This window comes from Corvus hawaiiensis, chromosome Z (genome assembly GCF_020740725.1).
Source record: "Corvus hawaiiensis isolate bCorHaw1 chromosome Z, bCorHaw1.pri.cur, whole genome shotgun sequence".
Lineage (NCBI taxonomy): Eukaryota > Metazoa > Chordata > Aves > Passeriformes > Corvidae > Corvus > Corvus hawaiiensis.
This window is the reverse complement of record NC_063255.1, coordinates 37,802,895-37,830,203: the sequence shown is the minus strand read 5'-3', so window position 1 is coordinate 37,830,203 and position 27,309 is coordinate 37,802,895. Positions and strand designations below refer to the sequence as shown.

Genomic DNA, 27,309 nt, shown 5'->3' with positions numbered 1-27,309 from the left:
CTGTAAAGATAGTCCAACCCTCCTGGCATGGGCAGGAACATCTTTATCTAGATCATATTTCTAAAAGCCCTATCCAATCTGACTTCGAATGTTTCCAGGAACAGGATATCTACCATCTCTCTGGGGAACCTGTACCAGTGTTTCACCACACTCATTATTAAAAATGCCTTCCTCATATCATCTAATTCTAAACTCTTTTAGTTTAAAAACATTACCCCTTGTCCTATCATGACAGTCCCTACTATAAACTGTCTCCATCTTTACTGGAAGCCCCCTGTAAGAACTGAAAGTCCGCAGTGAAATGTCCCCTGGACCATACTCTTTTCCGGGTTAAACAACCCCAACTCTCTCAGCTTGTCCTCACAGAGCAGGTTCTTTATAACTCTGATAATTTCTGTTTTTCTCTTCTGGACTCACTCCAACAGGTCTTTTCTGCACCAGAAATCCCAGAGCTGGAGGCAGTGTTCCAGGTAGGGTCTCAGCAGAGCAGAGGGGCAGAATCCCCTCCCTCCCCCTGCTGCCCACACTGCTTTGGATGCAGATCAGGACACGTTTGGCTTTCTGGGAATGCACATGGCTGAGCTGTGTTCAGCCTCTCCTCCACCAGCACCCCCAAGTCCTTCTCCTCAGGGCTGCTCTTAATTGTTCATCCCCCACCCTGCTTTGGTCCTGGGGTGGCTCTGACCCGGGTGTAACACCTCACACTTGATCTTGTTAAATCTCATGATGTTCACATGAACCCACTTTCTCGAGCTTGTCTAGGTGCCTCTGGATGGCATCACATCACATCACATCACATCACATCACATCACATCACATCACATCACATCACATCACATCACATCACATCACATCACATCACAATCACTCAAACAGGTCAACTGCACGACTCAGCTCGGTGTCATCTGCAAATTTGTTGAGAGTCCATTTGATCCCACTGCTTATATCACTGATGAAGGTATTGCAGCACTGGTTCCAGTACAGACCCCTGAGGAACACCACCTCTCACAAACTTCTATCCAGATATTGAGACATTGACCAGTACATTGGGGACAACACCATCCAGCCAATTCCTTGTTCATGGACCACTCCAGCCATCAAATCCCTGTCTCTCCACCTCAGTGAGAAGTATGTTGTGGGCGACCATGTCAAGGGCTTTACAGAAATCTGTATAGATGACTTGTGTAACTCCTTCCGTCGATGGAGTCATTCCACTGTAGAAGGCCACTAAGCTAAGCAGGCAGGACATTTCCTTGGTGAAGATCCGCTGAAGATCTGTCCCAAATCAACTTCCAGTCTTCTATGTGCCTTAGCATACTGTATTGGGTTTGCATGGCCAGGTTTTGGTAGCATGAGTGCTACAGGGATAGCTTCTATCAAAAGCTGCCAGAAGTTTCCTCCAAGTCTGGCAGAGCCAGTGCTAAGGCTGGGCCAGTCAGAAATGGTGGCAATGCTTCTGTTATATTTAAGAATGAAAAAAAAGGTTTTGTGCAGATATAGTTGCAACCAGAGAAGAGCGGGGTGAGTACACATGAGAGGAACAACTCTGCAGACACCAAGGGCAGTGGAGGAGGAGAGGCAGGAGCTGCTTCAGGCACCAGAGTTGAGAGTCCCCTGCAGCCTGTGGTGTAGACCATGGTGAGGCAGCTGTGCCCCTGCAGTCCGTGGAGGTACAGCGGGATGCAGAGATCCCCTTATAGCTTCACCTTGGTCTTCCTCACCCCATCCCTGTACAAATGGACTGTGTTCCTGTTGTCCTCCCAGGTTACCTGTCCTTGCTTCTGCTGTCTATACATTTGCTTCTTTCCCTCTGGTTTGACCAGCAGTTCCCTGCTTAGCCATTCCAGTCCTTTGTCCTCCTTGCCTGATCCCTTACACCTGGGGATAGAAAGATCTTGTGCACTGTGGAAGGCATCCATAAATATCTGGCAACTCTGTTTTCCTCCCTTGTCCCTGACATAAGTTTTCCCAAGGGATTGATATTGACTAAACCCTTGAAGAGCTGGAAATTTGCTTTCCTAAAGCTCAGGGTCCTGACTTTACTCTGACTAACTCACGTCCTTCTGGACTGTGAACTCCATCAGTGTGTGATAACTACAGTCCAGGCTGCCTCTAACCTTTATGTCACCAATTAGATTACTTGCGCTGATGACCTACAGGTGGAGAAATGCATCCCCTCTGGAAAAGCTTTCTACAGTGACAGGAGTTATAACTGGTACTATTTCTCCGCTTTGCCTACCTGAAAAATATAATTATAAATAGTTGTTTCTTAAATCGTTTAATAATGCCAACAGGTGTGACCCTAAAAAAGCCCCTGACGTGATTAAGGATTTATTAGGCACTAAGATTTGTTGCCTGTGGTTTTCAAACACAACAGTATCCAGAACAGACATAAATAACTTTTTACACATTATTACATTTCCAGCTGATATTTTAAAACTGAGGTTCAACAACTGGAAAATTTTCAGTCTCTTTTGTCCTGTTTTTTTTTGTCTATCCAATCCTATTCACCAAAGCCACACATTTAGCGGGAAGAACAGAAGCACAAGGTCTATGTGTGTATGCAGAGGCTTCAAATAAGTCCCCACTGGGCATTTTCATGTAACTTCTTGTCTTTGTGATCCATGACTGACACATCTCAAAGCCTTTACCTGGTAGGTAGGGAGACCAGCAGTCTCTGGTGTTCACAGAACTGTAAAATATCAGGTTCTTTTACCAGTACATTTTTCTTCAAATCTGTATGCTTCCAAACCTGTCTCTTTTCATTGCTATTTGTTTGGGTTTTCTTAATATGTGTGACAATTATAAATAAAAAATGCAATTGGATGTACAGGACATTAATTTCCCAGGGGTTTCACTATCCAATAAGGCACTGGAAGAACTCTCCAGGTCCTTCTTGTCTTATTAAATGGGACTATAAAGAATCTGTTAAATCTTTACTTCTGTAAGATTTTATACAAGTTGCAAAGGGTTCATGTATTAGATTTGTTAAAAATGGAATTTTATTTGTGAGAGTTTTTTTGGGACCACAGAGCAGAAAGGAGTGCTGTAATAAGGGGCTTAACTTGGTACTGGGAAGCCAACCCCTGGTAAATTTTTCATTGTAAATTACTAGGAAATGTCTAGTTGACTGTAATCATGCCGACATTTCTGTACATATATTTTTCAGTCTCAGAAATGGTTTTCCAACTGCCTGACTTCATTGCATCTCCATTAGACAGAATTTAATCTTGTCCTTCTTTGTTCAGGGCTTATATTTTCTTGGAATTTGCTTAAAGCTTGAGTTGCTGTCCAATGCAGTTGGTCAAAGTGTCAATCCGTGCAAAACAACAGCTGTGTTATGGAGCTGGTATAAGATGCAACATCAAACATTAGCAGGAGGGGTGTGAAACCCAAAAAAGCAGGTGCAAAGGTGTTAGGTGTCGGAAGAGATAGTCGGAGGCCTTACTGCTGCAGGACTTCTCATAAATGTTTTAATAGGTGAGGGGCTAAAGAAGGACATGGATCTATGTTAAGAAACAGGATTACACAGTTAGGTGCAGGAAAGCATGTCAGTTGATCTCACTCTTGACACTGTGCTTCCAAAGCCTTCTAATTAATATAGCACCATTTTAAAACCACTTCATTATCAGAATAAGTCAGCAGCTAATAATAGCAGTCCACTTCACTGGAGATCTGACCCATGCTTACCTCCATGCTGTGGTGCCAGTGACCGTTCCTTCACTTTTCACATTAGTTCAGTAAAAGTAGTATCACCTTTCACAGTCTGAAATATTTTTGTAATAGGGAATGACACACAAGTAGTTTTACAGCATAAGGGAAGACTTAACAATGACCAAAGGGGCATAATGTGAACATTAAAACATGGCTATATTATTACAAAAAGCATGAATCTAACTGTAAAAGAATTCAGTGGTAGGAAAAAGTATTTGGTACTCTTCCAGCTTTGCTTTCTTTCAAAACAGTTCCAAATCTCTTTGAGAGCAAAACAGGCTTTCAAAATTCTGGTAATGTATCTTCTATTCATCTGTGAGATAATCTGAGGCAGATTTTATATAGCTACTGAATAGAAGCCGAGAGCAAAACAAATACATAGCACTATCAGACTTGCATGTTTTGTCTTGCAGAAAAATGTCCCTGGTGCCAACATACATGGATTGATGAGAATCAAAAGAGAGTTATAGCTGAAGGGAGAGAAAAGCATGCTGTTTATTTTTTCATAAAGTGCAGATAATGAGAGGTATTATTTCTTCCATATGAAAAATAAAGTTGGAGAGTATAATTGAAATTAATGTGTTTAATTTATTACTGAATATATTCCTATCAGTGGTTAACTAATTACAGGTAGTTACATGATTGATCAACTCTTCACAGCTGTAAAAAACACTTGGTAAGGCTGACTGTCATTTTTATTCATCATCACTGATCAGTGAGAAAGACATAAAGACAGAGATAGCGTAATCAGTTGAAAGCAGACATCATCCCAGGATTTTTTTTTTTGTCTCATACAGAACTCAGGTAAGATCTCTGTCTTACTAGTCCTGAGCAAAAGAGCATAGAATTATACCCAATGTGAAGTGGAAGAGATGTTGAATTTGTGAGGGATTTCAAAGAAGGATATGTTCCATTGGTTCTTGCTTTACTTATTGAAAAGATGCCAGCTCACAAGCCTGGACTTCTGTCATTCTAAACTGCAGTACAAAGCAGGATGAGTTCAGGTTAAGAAATGAATGGCTGGAAAATTCAGAACGAACACGAAAATTGGAGACATTTCTTCACTAGCTGTTTAGACTATCCAGCCAATTCACTATTTTGACTTGTCATAGAGCTGTTTAATACTGATGGAGTTTAGAAGGAGATGTGTTATTTCATGAATAATAAAAGCAAATGTCATAGAAGTTATGGAAAGGTTAAAACACAACTGTGTAAGAATAAGATTTCCAGACTTCTCTTTTACTTTGCAAAATCAATCTTGTCTTTTTTTTCTTCCAATCTAGTTTTAATTGACATGTGTTTTATTGGATTCCCCATCACCTACTCTAGCCACATCAGACTGTTTCTTCCTGGACTAATCTGAGGTATTACTGGTAATCTTGTTTTGCCAAACTCTGTGACTCAAAATTTGAGATTCCATGTGCCAGTTTACATATGCACTGTGGATGCTGGGTATATGTGAGCAGTGCTTGCCTCTGTGCAGAGTTTGTGTGAAGAACGTGTATGGCTATGTGACAGAACTTCCCCTGACTGTGTCTGGTTACACGACACACGATTATATGGCTACATGACTGTGGAGTGTATGCACCACCAGCTGCTGCTGAGGGCTAACTGCTGTGACTCCTAGCTTCAGTCATGTCAGGCAGCATATGCTGGCTGCCATGAAATGTTTCATTTCATCTGGAAATACAGAGTTGGTCAGTTGAAAGTTATATCTGAATGGTGTGACTGTTGTAACAGAGGGGCTACAAGTGTCTGGATCACGTGTGGGCACCACCATTTCATGATTTGCTGTTCTTTTCTGCCCCTATGGTTTCTCTTTGAATAGACTCCTTTCAGTGAAGAGAAATGTTTTAAGGAGAGGCCAGGCTACTTCAAACTGTTTTTAATATAGCTGAAATATTTTTCATTCTCAGACACAAAATGCTCTTTGAAATGGTGGTTAGAGGCAACAAAAGAGTTATCAAGACTAGAGGACCTAATTCAGAACTGTAGAGTGTTGGACTACATTTTTTCAAAAAAGAAGGAAGAAACGAGGAGGTTCTAAAAATACAGGTCATCTTAAATCTCAGTTAATTCATTGCCATAATTAAGGTCTTGATAGACTTGTTGTATTACATACCTCGAGTGGTTCTCAGCATCTCAAGACTAGTAATCAGGAAACTTGCGCTATACTTTCTCTGATGTACTTTTTCACCTTGGTAAGTGACATTCTGCCACTGTGTTTCTGTTCACTTTTCCCCATTTGCTTGTAGTGACTATTGATGGTATTGAAACAGCACAATAGAGAACTCTTAATATGTGTTTTTTACAGTATAGCAGCACAGAGTTATTTGCAGGTTTTTGTGCTCTGCTAATGATGATATCAGTACAGAAATAAACCCTAAATTGCAGATCTGCTTTACAAAAAATTCAACTTTTAGAAGTTTTGACATCTGAAATCTCAATAAGGAGTGTTATTCTACTAGAACACTGGTGAGGTGTTTGTGCTATATTCTGAGGTTGAAAAAATTTGGACTGTGCTTCTTTGGACTGTGACATAGAAATAGAGGTTTTCATTATTTGTAAATGTCAGTTTCCTCAAAATTTTGTGAAGTTATTAAAAAACTTGTTGCAAATTCTACAATCTAATTGTGTAGAGGTTTTATCGAGAGGTGAAAGGTTTTTGGTTATGTTGCTCTTGTGAGGAACATTGTGAAGGAAAAATATGTAATGAATTACCAATTTCTTGCTCAGTTGTTCTAATCTTTACAGTTTTTCCTAATCTTGATTCAGGTCTTTCCAAACTACTGCAAACCAAAAATTTAATGAAGAAACCAAAGTATTTCCATTCTGTTATTATCTATTGTTCATCTCTGAATGCCATATACTACTATAATTTACCTTGTGAAAAATTGGGAATTATGGTGTTTTGTATGTAGTGTTTTATTCAGTGGGAAATAATTTGGGGTTAATTATTGTATATCACATTACATATATATCCAACGATTTTTGTGCTTCTCTGACCACCAATGCATAGTGAACACAAGACTATCATGAAGTCACTTTTTTCATTTTTCCATCTTTTCCCAGGTTTTAGTCAGTTTAAGAAATGTTCTTGCATTAGCTTGTACTTCTCTGTATTAGATTTTATTTGCAGTTGTGAAAATCTTATCAGCTTAGATGCATGCTGCTAATAATAAATGTTACTCCTATGTATTTGTTCAGCAGTCATACTTTCTTTTGTTATATTCATGTTTTTATATGCTCAAAGCATTATATAGGTATTTGTAAAATGTCATGGTCACAGAAAATATTATCTGATGTTGCACATGATATACACAAATATGTCAACGTTTTTTGTTTTACTACTAAAAAATTACTAGGGCTATATATGCCTCTAGCAGCAATATGCAGCTAAACAAAGATAAGTAGCTTGGATGCAACCTGAAGGGAATTGACTAGTAAAACATCTGTTTGTAAGCTACTTATATTGATATAGGGCATAGAAGTAAAAGTGTAAAATGTATCCGAGCTTATACTGTTTCAGTACCATGAAACCTGATTCTACACAATTTATCTTCCCAACAACTATGCTGGGACAGGCCAGATGACTGATTTTGTTAGGCATTTTTTCCTTGTTGTTTAAGAGACACAGGACAAGATTTAGCAATCCGAGGAACTTTATGGAACAAGCCTTCAGCTGCATTCGTGCCTATGTGTTCCTGAGGTACTCTGAGCCAGTGGAAGAGGTCTTGATATAATTTAGACCTAGCAGCTTCCCAGAAATATAAAAGCCTCCTGGCTACACTGAAGATCTGGCCAGATATATTCCATGCAGTCAATTTTTTTTAAAAAGACCATTTCAGCAAGTGCTTCATTAGTGTATAACAGAAAAAAAGCAACCTACCAATCAAACGACCAACAAAAAAAAAACCAAGAAAAAGGTAATTCCAGGACTTTCCAGTAAAAAAGCAGATGATGTTTGTAGGCTTGCTATGTTATCACCCCTACAAAAGATCGCATGGCTAATACCTCCATGGTATTACTGGAGGGCTGCTGTCCAGAACCTATGCCACACCTCTGTATACTTCACATTAGGGGAATTCTTCCGCTAAAATGCATCTTGAAAGTCCAGTTTCATTAAGAGCTTTCTAAAGTATGTATATGAATAAATATTCAGTTTTATATTTATCAGAAACTTAATAAGAACAGCCTAATTCAATACCTTAAATTGCTTGGATGAATGAAGGTTACTTGGTCACAGACTGCATGGAGTAGTGCAAAGTAGCAATGAAGCACTAAGAACTGTAAGAATTCTTAGCCTCATGCTCTTAATTGCACCAAAAACTTCTCAGAAAGTAGCCAGAAATTTATTTGCACAAAAAACTGCCCATTGTACACACAACATTTGTGCCATTCCTTAGCTTTCTTGTGCAAGTCAGGAAAAGACTGCTTGCATATCTGATTATTTTACTTATATTAGCTTTATTTTCAGTTTTCACATTTGTGTTAAAAGACATAAAACTTCCTAGAAATACTTTTTGTGAGGAGATGAGCTCAAATTTTTTCCTGCTAGTCTTGTCACTACCTGAAAGAAAGTATATAAAAAGCCCATGTGTATCTAGCAGCACTATAAGAAAGGAAGGAAGAGGAGGAAGAGAAAATTTGCTATAGTCCTGTCAAGACATAAAGCAGTGACCTGTTGTGTTAAATTGTTGATAGTGTTCTCAGTTGTAGGTTTGTGTACTATCAATGTCATACACATGTAGTCTGTGGAGTTAAAAGAAAAATTATTTTGATGATGGATATTTTACAATATGCTCGATTAGATGTGGTCTAATTCCAGACCAGATGGGTCACAGTGTGCAAAGAAGTCTTATCTCCATTCTGAATATCCAAAATCTGTGGATATTCTTTACAAAATTCTTGCTTCAAGAAAAGACAAATCCAGATCCAAGTTGCAGGGTTCTCCTGCTGGTAGACAATTATGCAAAACTGCTTCAGTACGCAGCACCACAGCAGGCAAGAATCTTGTGCATTTTGGTGAAGATACTCTGTGCCAAAACAAAAAGATTTTCTACCATTTCTGTTTGCAAAGTAAAAAACCCATAGAGATGATTGTTCTTGGTATCATAAAGGTGGCTCACAAGTTGCAAACCTTCTGACCTCTGCTGCTGAAGCAGAAATGTCTTTTTTGCCTTAACATTTTGTCTTCCACTTAATTTATTAGCTAGCTGATTTCTGGCTGACATTTCATGAAAGTCTTTTTTCCAAGCTTACCAGGCTATCTCTGCTCAGCCTGGTGTAGAATGCAGATTGCCATCGTTGCCCAGCCCCAGTATACATAAGGTGAAATTATTTCATCATCAATCATCAAAATGGGGTGAATGTAACAAATTAGTGATACAGAACAACATTCTTAGTTTTATTGCTATGTTTTTCTCCCACAGTTTTCTTAATTATTTATTTTGCATCCATCAATATTACATCATCACCTCTCTTCTGCTGACATTACCTCTTCAAGAATCCTTGATAATTTTTCCTTTTAAGTGAATGGTTACTATTTTATCAATGTAAAACAAAACAGCTAATGCATTATAATTATTTATTTTAGCTGTCATCTTTGTTTATCATATCTTTTTAAAGTTGCTACAGAATAAAATTTCCATATCTTTTGGACGTTTTACCCACATCCCATTTTTGAACATAGTGATTTATTCTGCAATTCAGAATGAGCTCAAACGACCATACTCAGTTTTTTGAACCAGAAGGGTAACTTCACATGGTGCATGGTGTTGTCATGGCAAACCAGAATCATTGTACATGCTTAAATCATAATTAAGATGGCACCATTTGAATAGCATTTCTTCAATTGCTATGCATCTAGAACCAGAAATGAAAAAATGTTTTTGGCTATGTCCCTATTCTGTTGTGAGAATGAGCAAAATTGATCATCTCTTGATGAAGGAACAGAATATATCTTTAAACGGTCTTTTTTTAGGTTTGAGGACACCTGGTCTCCAAACATCCTGGATAGGTTGCTTAATGTTCATATGGTACTGACTTTGCTGTTCCTCCTCTTTGAATGGTTTAACTGAAACATACGAAGGGTACATTCCCAAAGTGAGCTACTGAACCTATTTAAGTTGATGAGAAATCTTTAACTGACTTTTGGTAGAGCCTAGTTTTCCCTCCTAATGTGTGTCCTTAATTTACAAGTTTTGGAAGTTTGAATATGAGATGACTTTATGATGGCAAAGTGCAATAATATATGCAGACTGTGTGTAGCTGCAGCATCAAAGCTATCGAAATTTAATGTTACTAATCAACATAAATTTATTTTTTGAGACAGAAGACTTGTTTTGGCTTTAGTCCAGGAAATCATTAATTGGGTACTTAATTTCATACATGCGACTCTTCTATTGGCTTGAAACGACTCCTATACTTATATATAGACGATCCACATTCTTAAAGATTTTAACTGTATGATGATAGTCCTGCCCTTATTGCTATGTGATTCTTCATTCACCTGTGAATGATCAATACCTGATACTTTTGTGAATATCGCACAAGTGGCATGTATTGCATATATTTTGTGAATATTGAATAAAACTGTTTTCTTCATTTTTTGTAGAGCTGATGAAAGATTTTTGCATACAAAAAGACTGCTTTAATAATAAGCAAAGTCCCTTTCTATGAACTTCTAATGCTTAGATCATCATAGCTATATGTACTCTATTAGATACTAAACTTTAGTTGTTTGGATGATGAAATGATGAACAGGGAAAGGGGACAATGTTAAACTTCCAAGTAACAGTTTGGCATAAGGATAAAAGTGTTTTCTGGGGGATTAACTCTACAAAAGGTTTAGGATTTTAGTATTGCAAAATCAGAATGATGACATCACAGTGAATGCTTTCTTTCACTTACATTTCTTGGATATAGATTACCAAGATGTCACGATCCAATCAGTGAGAAATGCCTCTGCCCTAATTAAGATGCAAACAAGACCATATGCTGAAGTCAAAACCACTAAGTTTATTTAACAATCAATGTGATGTAGAAAGAAATAAATAGAAAAGGCAGAGGGGAGAGAGAGCTATAAAGTAGAAGATAGTTGCCACCTCTGGATCCATTGGCATCCCATTGGTCCTTCATCACCCTGAGCTTCTTGGTGGTGGGGTTCCCAAGGTCTTTCAAAGCTCTTAATTATTTATACACTTTAGCAAACAAAGGAATTAATGCTCATTGGCTGCACAGTTCTCTTATTCTATTGGTTATGTGATTCCCTCACATTTAATGATAGTAAGTCCATATACTTAGTTTCTCTCTTCTTTTGAGTTGGCAGGTTTCTTGGGTTGGTGGGTTGTGAGTCAGTGCTCGCAATCTTCTCCTGCTGGAATTACCCTTTACCTAGATGGAGTTGATTTTATCACAGTTGCTGAGTTGGCATTCCCTATGGCCCATAAATTCTGCATTCTTTGTGGTCATCATCACTGATAGATTCTTCTCCCCAGGCTTTGTTAACCTCCCCCCTGAGATAATGCTCAGACAATAGCACCACCTTTATTTTATCTCAAGCTCCTGCTGTGGTGGCTCACTGTCCAAGTTCCAGGTATCCACAGAGGCATATTCAGAGGGGCTTCGGTGGTTATGGATGCCTTCCATCCCATAACTTGGGGTGATTTTTGTTTGACTGGTGGTAAGCATACGAGCAGTTGCTTCTTTACACAGTTCACCACAGAGTGAATTTTTGTCTGGATGCATTGTCCAGGATGTACTAGCCAGATACCACCTCCACAAGGCCTAGAGTTAGTGCCATCCTGCCTCTCCATTCTGTGCTTATCTCACGGAAAAGTCCTTCTCCTTAAGAGTGGCTTTAACAGTGTTTGAGACAGGCAACTGTGCTCCTTAAGGCATTATACAAGATACCGCCAAATGAAGTGCTGTTTGATTGCACATATTTTTGACCTTCAGAGGGTTTTGTCACAAAAAGCATGAAATTAGGACCCTGTTTCTAAGCAGTTGGATTGACTGTTGAATGCCTTTTCCTCATCAAGTTTAAGAGTCCAGTTTGGCAATCTGGTGGTGAACTGAGCTATAAGAATACAACTACATCTTCATGAAAAGTATCTTCTGCCTCTAAAGATTCTTGTACTAAGTTTCTGTAATTGGTGCTTTCATCCATGAATGTCAATGAGATTATAGAAGAGGTTACACTTACAGCTTGATGAAAGAAAAGATAGGCATTTGGTTTGAATTCATGATATCTAAGTGGCCAACTACACAGTTTGCTCCCAGGGTGTTTCTTTGTCATATATATCCAACTGTGTTCAGCAGGTTAACAATGAGTGTCAATCTATGGGAAACAATATATGTGATAGCCTATGCTACTAAAGTGATACAAATTTTCTTTGACTTCATTGAGTCTGAAATTTCTGGGCAAAAATGCATTTTTAATGCATGGATAGACTTTTCTAGGTTAATCCCTTGGATGTCTTGTCATGCATTGACTTTGATGGCTTGTAGTTTCTGTTATTTACATGCCACTGAAAAATACAGTACTTTAACACAATGTCACACCTTTTAATTTGTTGGTGTTAAGTAGTAGGCAACTCATGGTAAAAAAGCACACAACCTTATGAGTAAATCCCTCTCTTCAGCAAAAAAGTAGAAGAAAAATAAAACACCCATTAATCAAAAAATAGTTTTGTCCAGGGCATGGTGTCCTTTTATTTCAACTGAAGGTTTAACTGCCAGAGAGAAAAAGAAGCATAGAGCTCTACAATGTTATCTGGATTAATTTTATGGACAAAATTATGACGATAAGTAAAATGGTGCAGCTTGTCAAAGAAAAATGACAGGAATGATTAAACATAAGTACCACAATAAGTCTATCCAGGTAGCTAGACTATTAAATATGGCTATTTCCTTTTTTAATGGAACTTGCATAAAGCCTATATACTGATTGATTCAAAGTTGCATAATAAAGAAAATAGTAAAAATCAACATCCAGTAAAAATGAATGATAACATAAAAATGATAAGGGAGCCATGCTTGTTTGAAAATGAAATGTTGTAAAAGGTGCAAAAATCCATCAGTCCTTTAAGAAGAAATAAAATACAGAGTGTTTTCTTTAGGAAATATAATACACAGCTGCTATAATTTCCAATGCATCATCTATCATAGGCATTTGTTGGTAACCTATCATGAAGACATTAAATTAAAAACTCCATTAGGTTTCAACATACTCTAGAAAATGGACAGCTTTATTAAATATTACCCTAAAAGTACAAGTACTCAGGGCTTACAGCATGCACAATATAATCATGGCTCCAAATGTTTTGTGGCATGCTGAACCAAAATTTGTTTTGATAGAGTAGATGGTCTTATGTTTTGTTTGTACATTTTTATGGGAATACAAACTCCCAAAAAAGTATATTTTAATCTAACCAAGTATTAAAGTATTAAACCAATCTATATACCATGGTATTTGAAAAATGGAAGAAACAGCTATATTTCTTAAAAAGATAATACTGCTAAGTTAAGATTGCTTGTAATATTTAATTCAATAAAGCAGTTTCAGAGAAGACTAGTTACTGTTGTTGAAGAAATATAACTACCATCTAATCTTAATGTTACCAAGTTGTTTCAGAACGCAAGGTGACTGCACATAAAAGCAAAATGTTTAGGAACTTGAGTGAACAGTAAAGAAAGTATACTTTAACATGTATCTGCTACTCTGTGTCTAGAGGGTGTGGCTTTTCTTCTTTAGGGATGGTTTGATAACTTTTTGAGTGGCATTTAAGACAGTGGAATATTATTTTAATTCTGTACTTGCAAAATTTTTGTGAGGAGAATTTATTGAAATACATGTATCAGCAGTTTAAGCAAGTTATCCTGAGTATAGAGAAACTTGAAATATTTACTTGGGATTTGAAATTGTGAGGATAATTTGAAATCACAAGGTAATTGCAGTTTAAAGATAATGTCAGATACTTTCTATATTGTCTTGCTGCTACAATCAAGAAGAGTCACTGTGCTTTCCTTGTTCAAAGAGAGGTTCTGTTTTTCTGGAAAAAAAATTCAGAATCTGGAAAATTTACAGAATATGACTGAGAGTTCATTGCCAGCAGTCAGTCCCCAAAATGACAAAATGGTTGGAAAGTAAGAAGTGTCAGAATAAAATGTGTTTGTCTGCTCTGAATCTGTAGTGAGATGTCCATGGTGATGACTCATCAGGACTGTTTTAAGACAGTGGGGAGAGATTTTGAAATTATACCTTTGACTTCAGGAACTCTGCACCTCTATTATGTTTTGGAAAGATAAACTTCATTGTGTACTCATTGTAATAGGATAGCTTCAGTAAATCTCCCTGAAAATATTTCTCAAAATGATAAGATTTTGCAGCTGTATGAGGTTATAACTAGAAAAAAAACCAAAGAGCAAACAAATAAAACCCACAAGACACCAACCAAACCAGAAACCTACATCCCACAAACCAAAAAACACCCGCCACCAAAAAGTCTCAGAAGAAACTCGCTCTGTCACAGCGCCATGCTGTGAATGTGAGGATTTTAAATAGCAAGGGTCAAATTAAGATGGAAGTCTGGTAGTATTGCAGTAAAAAGTAGCTTGGATAGATAATATAAAGAAACCACAGGTCTTAATTCTTAATAATTAAAAAGTAATTCTGAAGGATTCAGTATGTGCTTTATTATTTTATAATTTTTTTCATATTTTATCCTTTACATGTGTTCTGCTCACCTTGGAAGTGGAAAATGTGTTTGGTTTGGGGTTTTTGTTTCCTATATTCTAAAATAGCTTCAGGAAAAGGCCAAGGAAATTTTTTTGCAACTTTTTCCTCTGTATCATGTTCTGTAGATTTTGATTGTGATGGTGACTGATGATTAGAAGTTCAGAAATACAATTTCACTTCTAAAATAATTTTTGGTTAACATTGATACTCCTTTGACATTCACTTTAGCTAGCTGCATGGTTTTATGAACACTGGTGGAGTTCGTAATTGATTCAGTACAGAGAGAGCCCTATTCAACACATTAATTTCTTTAACAGGTATATTTTATATTTCTAGCTAAACTTCATTGCACTAAGTGTTTATCACTTAAAAATAGGATTCCTTTGAAAAGAATTCCAATAAAAATATCTACTGTACTTTATTATATATTTAGTTTGCAGGATGGAAGCTGTATTTTTAAAGATCTTTGAAAACTGTTGGACCAAATTTTCTGTTGGTTTAAATTGATAGTTTCATTTTCTAATCCTGTCCTAGTATCACACTCTCACTGCATAGTAGAGTTATAGTGAAGGGAATCTATGTAATTTTGATAGGGGTTATCAAGTCTCTGATTTTCAGAATGGTAACCTGGTATCTATTAGTTATAAAAATTGTGTTTTGTCACCTCAGAACCAAGTAATTTTCTGGTTCCAGACTTGTCATCTAAACCTGTAGGGTTTTAAAGAATAAAAATTTCATTCAATCCCCTGATGCTGTTAGAAAGGTGGTGAACAATTTGGCAGGTAGGTATTTCTGAATTTATTTTTCTATAAAATGATGACTAAGACACAAGGCTGGCAAAATATTTGAGAAAAAAATAATGAATTCTTATCTTTCTAAGTGCTTTTAGAGGAATAAAAATGGTTGATGAATGAAATGTCTTCTTGTATTTCCAAAAAGTAACTAAAATAAAGCACTGCTTCTTTCTAGCTAAGTAACCTGAAACAACTCACATTTGTGGATGTGTCAGCAAACAAGTTCCATTCTATTCCAATTTGTGTACTCCGGATGTCTAATTTGCAGTGGTTGGATATTAGCAGCAACAGCCTGAAAGACCTCCCAGAAGACATAGACAGGTAGTTTATGTTTTAATTCAATGACAGGTATAGGGACTCTTAAGTGAATTTAGAAAGTAACAAGCTTCCAAGGGATACTGTTGATGGAAAGACACACATGGAAATGTATCACATATTTTTGCGTGTAAACATTCCCCCTATTATTGATGGACTGTGTCTGAGAACAAAAGCTAATTTTTCTAGCTCATTGATGGCAGTCAGATAACTATATACGTTTTCTGCTGCTTTCATAATAATTTGTCATTATATCTGGACATTTTTTTGGGGAAGTTCACCAGGTATATGCTGCCACAGTTCCAGCAAAGGGGACTCATTGTATGGAGTTGGCAACAGTAAATCGCTGGAGGGTAGATGGGGAGGAGGAAAAGATGAACTAAAGCATTTTTAAGTTACTCAAATAACCTGATAAACTTTGTTATTAAAGAAGAGAAATATTGGTAAGACTCAAAAACCCCATTGACAATCCTCCCCTTCTGTTCTGAAGTATATATTGATGTGTGCATATATACTAACTCTCCCAGTTTAGATAACTACTAGAACTAGTTTTTAAAAAAACATGCTGATCCTTTTAATGGGACTTGCTAGCCTGAGAGAGCACTATTCTTATTCTTATCTTAATTATCTTATTATGAATTTATTTGTTCAGTCTGAAGTGCTGCAGCAACTTAGTTTACAAAACTTTACTTAGCCTTAAGTGAAAAAACCCAAACATATAAACTAAAGTTTATTAAGAAATATTCTGGACTATTTATTGATCTGGGAATAGAAATCCCTGAGGCAGAAGAAGCTTCACAGAAAACTCATTCAGTTTTAACTTTTGCAAGGCCTTTTTTGTTGGGCAAAAAGACTTTTCTGGGACGTTGTGTAATCACAGATTATTCTGACAGCAGCACTGAAGTCTTAACTTGTGTTAGTAATTCACATGCTTTAGCTACAAACAACATAAACTTGCCATTTTTTCCCAAGGTATCTGACCAGAGATTCGACTAACTTCAAAGAGTTTCTAAGAGGATATTTTTCTTTTATAGAAGGATACCCTCTCAACTTAAAGAATTTTTTTTTCCTGTAACCTGTATTCCTGTAGCTTCAAATTATTCCCTTTCTTCTTTTCATCTTCTCCATTTTGTACTGAGTTGCCAGATTCGATGCTAGAATATCATAATCAGACACCACAAAATAAGGTTTTCTTTGTTTGACTTCGGGCTCATGTGCATTCAGAAGACAAGAAAATGTCAGGATAACCCCCGCATCAGGAAACTAATACTCTTATTCAGACTCATGAGTTCAGTGCCTATGGTGTCAAAGAATCTCAATGAATTATGATTGTCTGTAGTACCATTACAATAGTCTGTGATTAATAAAGACGAGTTGACAGTAAACTGAAGCATTACTTAAAATTTTTCCTTGAATTCAAACAAACTCCATGGGCCTGACAAGCATAGTCTTCAACACTGTTTCAGGAATGGACCCTTCCAGTCAAACAAGACAAATTTTTTCATCAATTTGGTATGCTTTTTGTCTTCTACCTAATCCGAGGAATAAAGGCCCAAATTTCTATTGCACTAGGGAGAGCCAGGGGAAATAAAGCAAAAGTTCCTCCACAAAACACTGTCATTAAATTGATCTCATTGGGACAACTTGCAAGAGCCTCATGACCGGGAGTTGGTTCTTCTCTTGCTCCCCACAGTACTAATTACTAGTGAAAACAATAGATGGGGATGTACTGCTTACCACAGACATACCTAGTTCATGGAAACCAGCATGTGGGCAGTGGTGTGAGCAGATGACCTGTATTTTTCCTTAGTTGCAGAATGCACATGGTGAGGCTTTATATCATGTTCTGTCAACATGTGTATGAAGGCACAGTAAATTTTGTAGCTTTATATCTTGAGCATGCTTCTGATTACTTGTCAGAGGTATGCTATTAATACTATGATGCTGAACCATTACCGGAGATTTCCATTAAAGTTGATGAAATTTTATGAAAGTAGGGTTTGAGTGACTTTTTAAGAAGCCAAAGATGTTTCATCTTAATTGCTCCTCTTATATACAAGATTAAGTCAGTATTACTATCTTGAATAGATGCTCCTGTTTGAAATAAATATTTTAAGTAATCTCTCTTTTACCTCTTCACAGGTTAGATGAATTGCAGACACTTCTCCTACAGAAAAACAAGTTGACTTATCTTCCACGAGCTCTTGTCAATATGCCAAAGCTCAGTTTGCTAGTTGTCAGTGGTGATGACTTGGTTGAGATACCCACAGCCATCTGTGAGTCAACCACAGGTTTAAAGTAAGTAAAAGAGAGAGAGAAAGGGAAATATTCTTAAGAAGATAAGGTAAGATACACCCTGGAGAAATGCTTTCACGAACATCAGTTTCTACAAATTCTTACCCCATTTATATCAGAGTGGTAAAGGAGGCACTAAAAAGATTGGAAATTACAGAGGGTCTGCAGTTTTATAATTTTAATTTACCCACATTGTGCATCTGTGTGTCTAAATTGCTATTTCTGGGTAGATTGGGTCATAGTAGCTCTAACTCTGGAGTTGCAAACCATGCTTCAGAGTGGGACTAGTAGCCTGGAAGCTCAGTGCTGACAAAAGCATCTTGCTGGGAGAGGGAGACATGGCTAGTAAAATGTTAAGTAAGGTCACACGAGTTTAGTAGTTCATTGCTGTGAAACACCACCTTACTGCTGCATGCTGGATAAGACTAAAAGGCCTTTTAGTCTGCAATTACAGAGATTTTGCATTTCTGCAGGCAATGTTCATGTTTTTGATTATGGAACTATTTCAGACTCTATACTGGGTCTGGCTTGAGTGGAGCTAGCTCTGGATGGAATTAACTTTCCTCGTAGCCATCCTCTCTTAGCAATGTTCCTTGCACTGGTAGCTAGAAAGGTGTTGATAACACATCAGTGTTTTTAGCAATAGCTGAGCAGTGGTGGCACAGCATCAAGGCTGTCTCTCCAACCCTCCCCTGAGAAAGCACCACAGGCTAAGGGTGAGCCAGAGGTTGGGAGGGGATACAGCCAGAATAGTTGACCCCAGCTGACCAAAGGGATATTTCATATCATATAGTGTCATGGTCAGCATATTAAGCTAAGAGAAAGGAGAGGGGAGGTGGATCACGTTATTGAAGTTTTTGTCTTCCAAAGTGTAGCGGGTTTGGTTTGTAACCGGGCAGAAACACCAATTTAATGTAGTGGTTTGGTCTAAAATACTCATTACTGTTGCTGCGGTTTGGCCAAATTTAGAAATATACTCTGAGAGAAGGCACAACCACCCCTCCCCCACCAGGTTCAAGAAAAATAAATTTTCCTCTAAGGAAAGTGAAGGAGATAAAAACTATTTATTTACCAAACACACGGGAAAAGGAAAATAAGGCTAAATAATAAAATGTTTCACTGTGGAGGAAAAACCTGGGAAAGTGTTAGAGTCCTCCCTTTGGTCTCCTTGGAGCTGGGGCTTGGCCCAGGGCCAGGCCCTCTGTGCCCAGTGGAAAGTCCTCCTGATTTGCTCTGAGGTTGAAAGCAGTCCAGTAGAAAAGGGAGAAAATCTGAAATTCCAGAGAAGGAAAAGCAAAGTTCAGCTCTCAGTCTCTCTCCGGAGAAAAAGAAACTGAAACAACTGACCAAAAGCTGACTGGAAAGCAGCAAGCTGGGTGCTTCCTCGCTCCCCTGCGGCAGCTGGAAAGAAACTGCTATCTGTGTGTGACCTTGAACAAGCTGCAAACGGCTTTGAAAAAGTTTTGCTCAGTTTTTCCTTCCCCCTCTCAGACTCAGTTTAGAGGCATAGAAGGGCACAAAGTTGATTTCTGGGCATAGGGCAGCAATATGGGATACACATTATAAAGTCACCCCAAGACACTGGTTACCTTCTGTGAGATAAGAATTAGGAGAAACGCAAAGCAGGCACAAAACTTGAAAGAATATAAAGAAGTTTATTAACAGACCTAAAAGAAGAAGAAAAAAAAGTTATACCACACCTTCAGAACACTTCTCCTCACCCCCCCCTTCTCCCTTCTCCCACTGACAATGTAGAAAGGCAACCCTTGAGATGTTCAGTCAGTTTACCACTTCCATAATAACCTTGTTCAGTCCATTTAGGAAGAGGAGTCTCTCTTGCCCATGCTATGAAAACATTATCAGAACGAGACAGCCGCCCGGGTTGGTTCTCTGCTCACATGTGAGTCCCTTCCCACGACTTGCAGCTTTTCCCACAACTACTCTCGAGGGTCCACTCTTGAATTACTGGGGTATAAATTTAAGGTTGAGTCATTCAGAAACAAAAGTTCTCTTCACCCATCTCTGGGAGCATTTCATCTCTAAGAACAGAGGCCCTTCTCCTTCCCTGGGAGCAAAGGGTCTTCCTCATCTTCATCTCTAGGACTACCTCTGGGAGCATCTCTAGGAACTGAGGTCTTCTCCTTTCCCATTTGGAGCAAAAGTCCCCATTGCTTCCATCTCTCCCTGTTCAAACTTCTCATCAAATTACAGTTGCTTCAGCATCTGCCTATCTCAGTGCAGGTGCTTTTGCTCACAAGTACAAGCTGAACGCTCCACCCCCATGCCTTCATGAAATTACAACGGGTACTCTGATGCATCATAGCTTTACAACAGAATTTCAGCTTTAAGCATCTCCTCTTTCTTCTCCCTCAGGTTTTCAGCTCTTCACAGCACTAAAAGGGTTAATCTCACCTAGGCCTTGCAGCTGGAATGTCGCTTATCGCTGTTGGTCCCATGATCTTTTGCTGGACAGCAGGGCAGCTTCAGCTGAATCTTGGCTGCACTGGAGAGGGGGAGCCGAGCCACTCCAGCTGCCCACAGCAGGGCTGTGGGGGGGGTTCCACGGATGGAACAGGGCCCATCGGCTCCAGGATGACCGTGGCCTGGCCGGAGCAGGGCCTGGGCAGGGCACACTGGCCCCCCACATGGGGCCCGCAGCCACCTGTCCCAGCGCAGGAAATGAGAGAGAGACTCTGCCTTGGGGTTTTCTATTCTTAAGTGTGGATCACAGAGGCGGTCATAATTTTAAGTGGCTTAAAGAATTGTCCATATTCAAACTGGCCAGCTGATAGGTTCTATCAGGTCACAGAGGAAGCTGTAAGCACCCCTTGGCAAGGACATCACTTCCGGGGCCATGCTTGCTAACCCTTGACACAACGGAACCAACTACATACACTCAGTCTCTGCTTCCCAGGAAGTAGATAGACATTACCTGTTGAGAAGTAGAAAGTAATTTTTTTGCTTTGCTTTGCCTTGCTTCTATGCATAGGTTTTACTTTTCTCATTAAGCTTATGTACAATATTTTCATCTGCTATTCCCCCTTGTCTAGTTGAGGAGAGGGGCAGAAAGAGCTGCTAGGTGGGCACCTGGCCAACTAAGGGCAGCTGATCACAAACTCACGGTGACTCATGAGATTTTTAGAAAGCCATATGATTTGTTGGAACATTTGTTCTTTTGAAAGCAACAATTTTTTTTTTCCTTCTTAGAGTGAAAATCAGAGATTTTCAGAATGCTATGCACTTATTTGCACATTATTGAAGTTTTTTATGTAACCACCTAGTTTTTCACCTGCAAAGTGTACCTTTAGGAAGTTTGCAATTACAAAGTAATGCATGCCCTGTCATGTATTGTAAAAGAGAAGTAGTGTAACAACAACCAAAAAATGGAGGTGCATATTGTCAGCTAAGTGATACCGGCAAAATTCCAGATTGCTAGGCAATATTACTAGGATGAAGTTCGTATTGCTCATTAACAGATGGGAAATTACAGAGTAGTGTACACTTCTTTCAGAAGTTCCGTAATAAAGAAATATACCTGTTATTGAAAAAAATGATCTACGTAGATAGATGGAAAAAGAGAAATCTAATAATTTTTATATGGAAAGTGGATTATAGAGAAAGTTCCATTTCAAATCTGTATTTCTAATAATAGATGCCTAATAACAATTTTCTAATAACAATGACATTGTTGAAATAGCATTTCTAATAACAATGCCATGATGCAAAATTGAGCTAATGTTCTTCACATTTCTCCTTCTGGCTCTGGTAGCAATTTCTAAAATGTCATTCATGATGGCCAGTGATGTTCAGCTGCCTGTGCATATATTCTTTTGTTAATCTCTGCCTAGATTTGTAAGTCTCAAGGACAGTCCAGTTGAAACTATTGTCTGTGAAGACACTGAAGAAATTATAGAAAATGAACGTGAACGTGAGCAAATTGAGAAAGAGTTTATGAAAGCATACATTGAAGACCTAATGGAAAGGGGTATGTGTAAATTTGCAGTAAGCTTTCCGCTATCTTAGATATAACTACAGACATACATTGTGAAGACTCATTTTTAAGAGGTCAAGCAATATACTCTTAAACTCTAATTGTCTTTTATGGTATTAAATAAGTCTAATAACGAAAATGCCAAATGTGTTTTATTAAAAGTTTGGACCCTACCTAGGACCCTTGATATTGAACAAACGTGTACAAAATTAATTGTGTTTGTATATGCCTTAACCTTAATTGATTGATGATGTATACAAAGATTATTCTCATTCTCTAGATTCACTTCTCTTGGGATTAGTATTAGTGATTTTGAATTCCTGATGAAGTACTTCTCCTCTTCAAAAAGAAACACAATGTATATATGAAAGGCTCTTTGTATTGGTAGAATATACTTTGACAATATTATCTGTTTCAAGGTACTAACTATTTAACTGCTGTACAGTTATAGTAAAATACCTACTTTTATCTTTATTACATAGCATCTGAAGCTTTACTTATTATTTCATTTTGCTACTGTGTTTTATATTTACCGTCATTAAGAAACCGCTGCTCTCTTTAGTGTCCTTTAACAAAATTTGCTAGAAAACAAGGGGAAAGTTTCCTGTGAGACAGAATACCCCTTAGGTTCATTTTAATTCCTGTAATAGTTTGTGTGTAGAAAGGACTTTTTGTTGAATGAATCTTATGGGAGCTTTTCATTCCTTGCATTTAATTTAAGTGGTCAATATAGCGGTCCTACAAAACCTGTTTAAAGAAATGTAAAGAAAGGCCACAGGATGTGGCTTCAGAATACTTTTCATGTTCTCATGCTGGGCTTTTGCTCCTTAATGTCTATAAGCTGTGCATATGAGTATTCATTCTGTCTATTTCTAAATTGAAGTCTGCTATAAAAGTGATAATGGTAACAGTGGTGGTTAAAATAGAAAGAAAAATGGAATGGAGGAAAAGCTAAGGTCATAATTTGGTTTTAGAGACAGTCATAAAATATGTAGTGATGTAGTTGTATCCATATTCTTATGAAATATGGAAGTCTGTCAATCTGCCTGAAACCTGCATTTGGCCCTATTGACAATAGGCCAGCTTTATGCTCTTCTGGGACAAAGCAGCTCAGGGACACACTTTTCTGCCTTTCTAGACAGAACTTACCTCCCTACTTTTTATGAGGCATTTGGATCATGAATCACTTTTGTATTTCCTGCTTCTGAACTTTTGTGCTATAGATAATGCCAATACCTGTTTTTGAAAAACAGATTGGAGAAAGAATATCTTCTGTAAAATATGAACCAGGAGAATTTCTGAGAGAGAGCACAGAGATCATTTGTAGAGTACCTTTGAAGTAAGACCAAGCCCAGCTGATTCTAGCTAAGGGCTCCATTTATTTGTGCTGGATTACATAGCTAAAGTCTGAGATTTATTTCTTTTTTCTCTTTTCGCAGAGTCTACTCCTTCCTACACTACAAAAGTAATGCTCAGTCTCCAGCTCTGAAGATTAAAAATCTCTAGATCTCTACTGAATATCCAAATAACTCTCTTTTTATCCACCTGAATAGTAAACACAGGAAAATATAAATGGCCAGAAGGACATCAAAATCATATTGAATAATTTATTTGTTTCAGTAGTCTTTTCAAGTGACTACAGATAAAACAAGGAGCAGTAGAACCTTCATAAGATGCTGTTTCACATTTTAAGTCAACATATTTTTTTTCAAGTTCACAGCAACAGCCACTAATTTGCATGTAGACCTGCTGAAAGTAGATGTTCACTGTAACAAAGTATACCCAGGCATAGATGAAGAATGAAGACCTTGTCTGTTGTAGTTGAAACAGTGAAACACAAAGCATGATCTTAAGAAGAGATTTGATTTTATAAAAGGGGATAGACTGATTTATAAAATGAATGTTGTTTTCTTAAGACCAAATACACATTTAGTTATTTACAATATTCAAATGAGAACACACCCATAGTTTGCATTTACGTTCTGTTCTGCAAGAAAATTGCTCTCCTTGGGATTTTCAGTTCAGAAAACTTTCAACAACTTTACATATAGAAACTGTAGCAGTTCTCCTGTTTCTTTCGAGCATATTATAAGCTTTTACCTGTTTGCAAATTCAAGTACCAATGTGGTCGAAATTTGTGTGCTAAGCAGTCTTATAGTATAGTACGGTACTAAGTAAGATTTTAAGGCATTAAGTTGTGTCGGCTAATACTATCAGCAAAATGATGATACAGGTCTTCTATTAATGGTTTCAGATCACAGGACTTTGTGGATATTTATTGGAATTTTCCAAATTGTGTAAGAATGAGTTTGCTGGTAAAACAGTATTTTGCTTGCTATTCAATAATCTGTTTATATACAATTATCTAAGTGTATATAGAGTAGAGTTTCAGAAACTTAGTTTTACATGTACTTTTCATTTAATAAAGCAATCTTTTTAATCTAAAAAGACTTGAGGCTTTGAGAATTTAGACTCAAATTAGGCTCAATTTATAGAATTTAAATGGTCCTAAACCTATGAGTGCAGTTAGGTGAGACAATATTTTCATCTTTGTTTTTTGTTATAGATGAGCTGTTTTCAATTTTGTGGAGTAGAATGCCACTTAAGTAGTCATATTTAAAAAGCAAAGCAATGAAGGACGTGGTCCTCAGGCTTCCATATAGAAAAGAAAAATTTTAGCTGTTTTCTTTTCTTTTTAATATTCTAGCATTCTATCCGTTAAAAGAAAACAATTTTAAAATAGGTGGTGTGTTATTTAATCCACTTACACTCTTCTGCAGTTATATTACTATCAAAATGAAACTCACTCAAGTTGGTCTCTAGGTGTTAATGGACATTTTAAGCAAGTTCTGATCAAGGAGAAAGTTAAAAAAATAAGAACAATTGACATTGATCTGATGCAAAATAATAGAAGACAATTTTTTTATTATGAAGAAGAATTGAAATAGGATAAAATAGTGTCAAAGTGGTCTTAGAGAAATTAGGCTATGTGAAACTACCCTACCAAACTTTCTTTTATGGAAATTATAAATTTATTTGATTAAGTATTGATATTGATGTAATAAACTTCTGTAAGACATCTCTTCTGATATTGCTTGAAATTCTATTTCTAGAATTCTCTCATAGTCTAATATGATCCACTGAAAATTATAGGAATGGAAATCACAAAATCTGTGTTTATAGAATGGAGTTGTAACTACAAAAACTAGGGATGCAAACATAGTTAACAAATCAAAAGTGACAGTGCAAATTCTACTATCAGCAGTATTGGGTATATAAACAGAAAGTACTTGAATAGAGAAATCAGATTAGTACTTACCATCGCTGTTAATCTTACTCAAAAATTTTTTGCTGTTCACAGATAAGATTGCTACAAATAATCTGCGGGACAGTCAGAAACAAAAAAAGAGCATTAATAAAACCCATGCATTTTTCAGTTCATTGAACAGCACTGTTCACGAGTCCATTTGCTTGTCAATATTTATAAATGCAAGATCACTGTCTAGAAGCAGGATTTTTTAAGGCAGCTGGCAAACATAAGGCAGAAGACTAAAACTTGAATTCACATATGTAGTGGTTTGGTCCAAAATACTCATTACTTACTTATTTACCTTCTGTGAGATAAGAATTAGGAGAAAGCAAAGCAGGCACAAAACTTAAAAGAATATAAAAAAAATTTATTAACAGACCTCAAAGAAAGAAAAAAAATCAGACCATACCTTCAGAGCACTTCACCTCCCCCCACCTTTCTCCCTTCTCCCACTGACAACATAAAAAGACAACCCTTGAGATTTTCAGTCAGTTTACCACTTCTATAATAACCTTTTTCAGTTCACTTAGGGAGAGAAGTCTCTCTTGCTCATGCTATGGAGATATCTCCGCAAGAAGTTCTCTCATGGCTTCAATGTCACAGCGAGACAGTCGCCCGTGATGGTTCTCTGCTCACATGTGAAAGTCCCTTCCCTCGACTTACAGCTTTCCCCACAACTGCTTTTGCGGGTCCAATCTTGAGCTACTGGGGTACCATTTTAAGGATGAGCTGTTCAGAAACAAAGATTCTCTTCACCTGTCTCTGGGACCATCTTCATCTCTGGGAACAGAGGTCTTCTCCTTCCGATTTGGAGCAAGAGTCCTCATCGCTTCCATTTCTCCCTGTTCAAACTTCTCATCAAATTACAGCTGCTTCAGCATTTGCTCATTTCAGCACAGAACTTTTGCTCACAATTACAGTCATTTGCTTGATTCAGCGCAGGTACTTTTGCTCACAAGTACAGTTTGAACACTCCACCCCCCCATGCTTTCATGAAATTACAAGGGGTACTCTGATGTATCATAGTCCATCACCACCATAGCTTTACAACAGAATTTCAGCTTCTAAGGATCTCCTCTTTCTCCTCCCTCAGGGTTTCAGCTCTTCCTTCTTCACTGACTTTGGTGTCCCTATGGTGTTTCCTTCACCTTCCTTCTTCCTCAGACTCAGAAGAGGATTGATGTCTGCAGGTTGCATCTGTTCTGGAGGAAACTTACAGCACTGAAAAAAAGGGTTAATCTCACCTGGGCCCCACAGCTGGAACTTGTTTATTGCTGTTGGTCACATGATCTTTGCCGGGCAATGGGGCAGCGGCCTCAGATGAGCCCCGGCCACACCAGGGGCTGCCTGCACGGAGCAGGGCTGGGGGAGGAGGCGGCACGGGTGGAACAGGGCCATGCCACGGCCAACCCGAGCAAGGCCTGGCCCGGCCCTGGTGGGCCGCACAGGCCCCCCCCAGTTACCTGTCCCAAGGCCGGAAGGAAGAGAGGCTTTTCCAGGGTTTGTTCATTCTTAAATGTGGATCACAGAGGCGTGTCAAGCTCTTTAAGTGGCTTAAAAAGTTGCCAATATTCAAACTAGCCAGTTGGTAGGTTCTGTCAGGTCATAGAGGAAGCTGTAAGCACCTCTTTGCAAGAGAATCACTTCTGTAGCTATGCTAACCCATGACAACAATATCTGTATTAGAAACAAAAGTATTTCTTTCCATAAAAGTAACCATGGGATGACTTATAAAAAACAAATTCTCAAACACCAGCAATCTTTAAGTTCAGGTTAACACTTTCCAAAAAAAATCTGTAACAATTAAGTAATGGAAAATGTAAGGTCAGTAGTATACAGAGGGTCCAAGTAATGTTCTCCAACTTGACTTCAGACATCTGTGAATTCAATTTTCATGGAATCACAGATTCCATTTCAATTGGAAGGGACATTCAAAGATCATCTATCCCAAGCCCTCTCTCATACACAGGGGCATCTTTCATTAGATCAGGTCTTTCAAAGCCCAGTCCAAGCTGGCCATGAGCACTTCCCATGATGGGGCACCCACAATATTCAGTGACTCACCAACCTTGTCATAAAGAATTTCTTCCTTAGATCCAATCTAGAACTAAATCTACCCTGTTTCAGTTTCAAACTATTACCCTTTGTC

At 37.8% G+C, this 27,309-nt stretch overlaps 1 protein-coding gene across 2 annotated transcripts in view; it reads left to right on the top strand.

The window, feature by feature from the left end:
- LRRC2 (leucine rich repeat containing 2) overlaps nt 1–24,300 on the top strand; it is a 78,245-nt gene extending 53,945 nt beyond the window's left edge. For both annotated transcript variants that reach the window (XM_048292957.1, XM_048292959.1), the window contains exons 6-9: nt 15,425–15,570; nt 17,707–17,862; nt 21,708–21,844; nt 23,290–24,300. In XM_048292957.1, the coding sequence (XP_048148914.1) occupies nt 15,425–15,570; nt 17,707–17,862; nt 21,708–21,844; nt 23,290–23,339 (489 nt within the window). In that variant the 3' untranslated portion in view covers nt 23,340–24,300. The remainder of the gene's footprint in view (nt 1–15,424; nt 15,571–17,706; nt 17,863–21,707; nt 21,845–23,289) is intronic.
- Nucleotides 24,301–27,309: the final 3,009 nt, after the last annotated feature.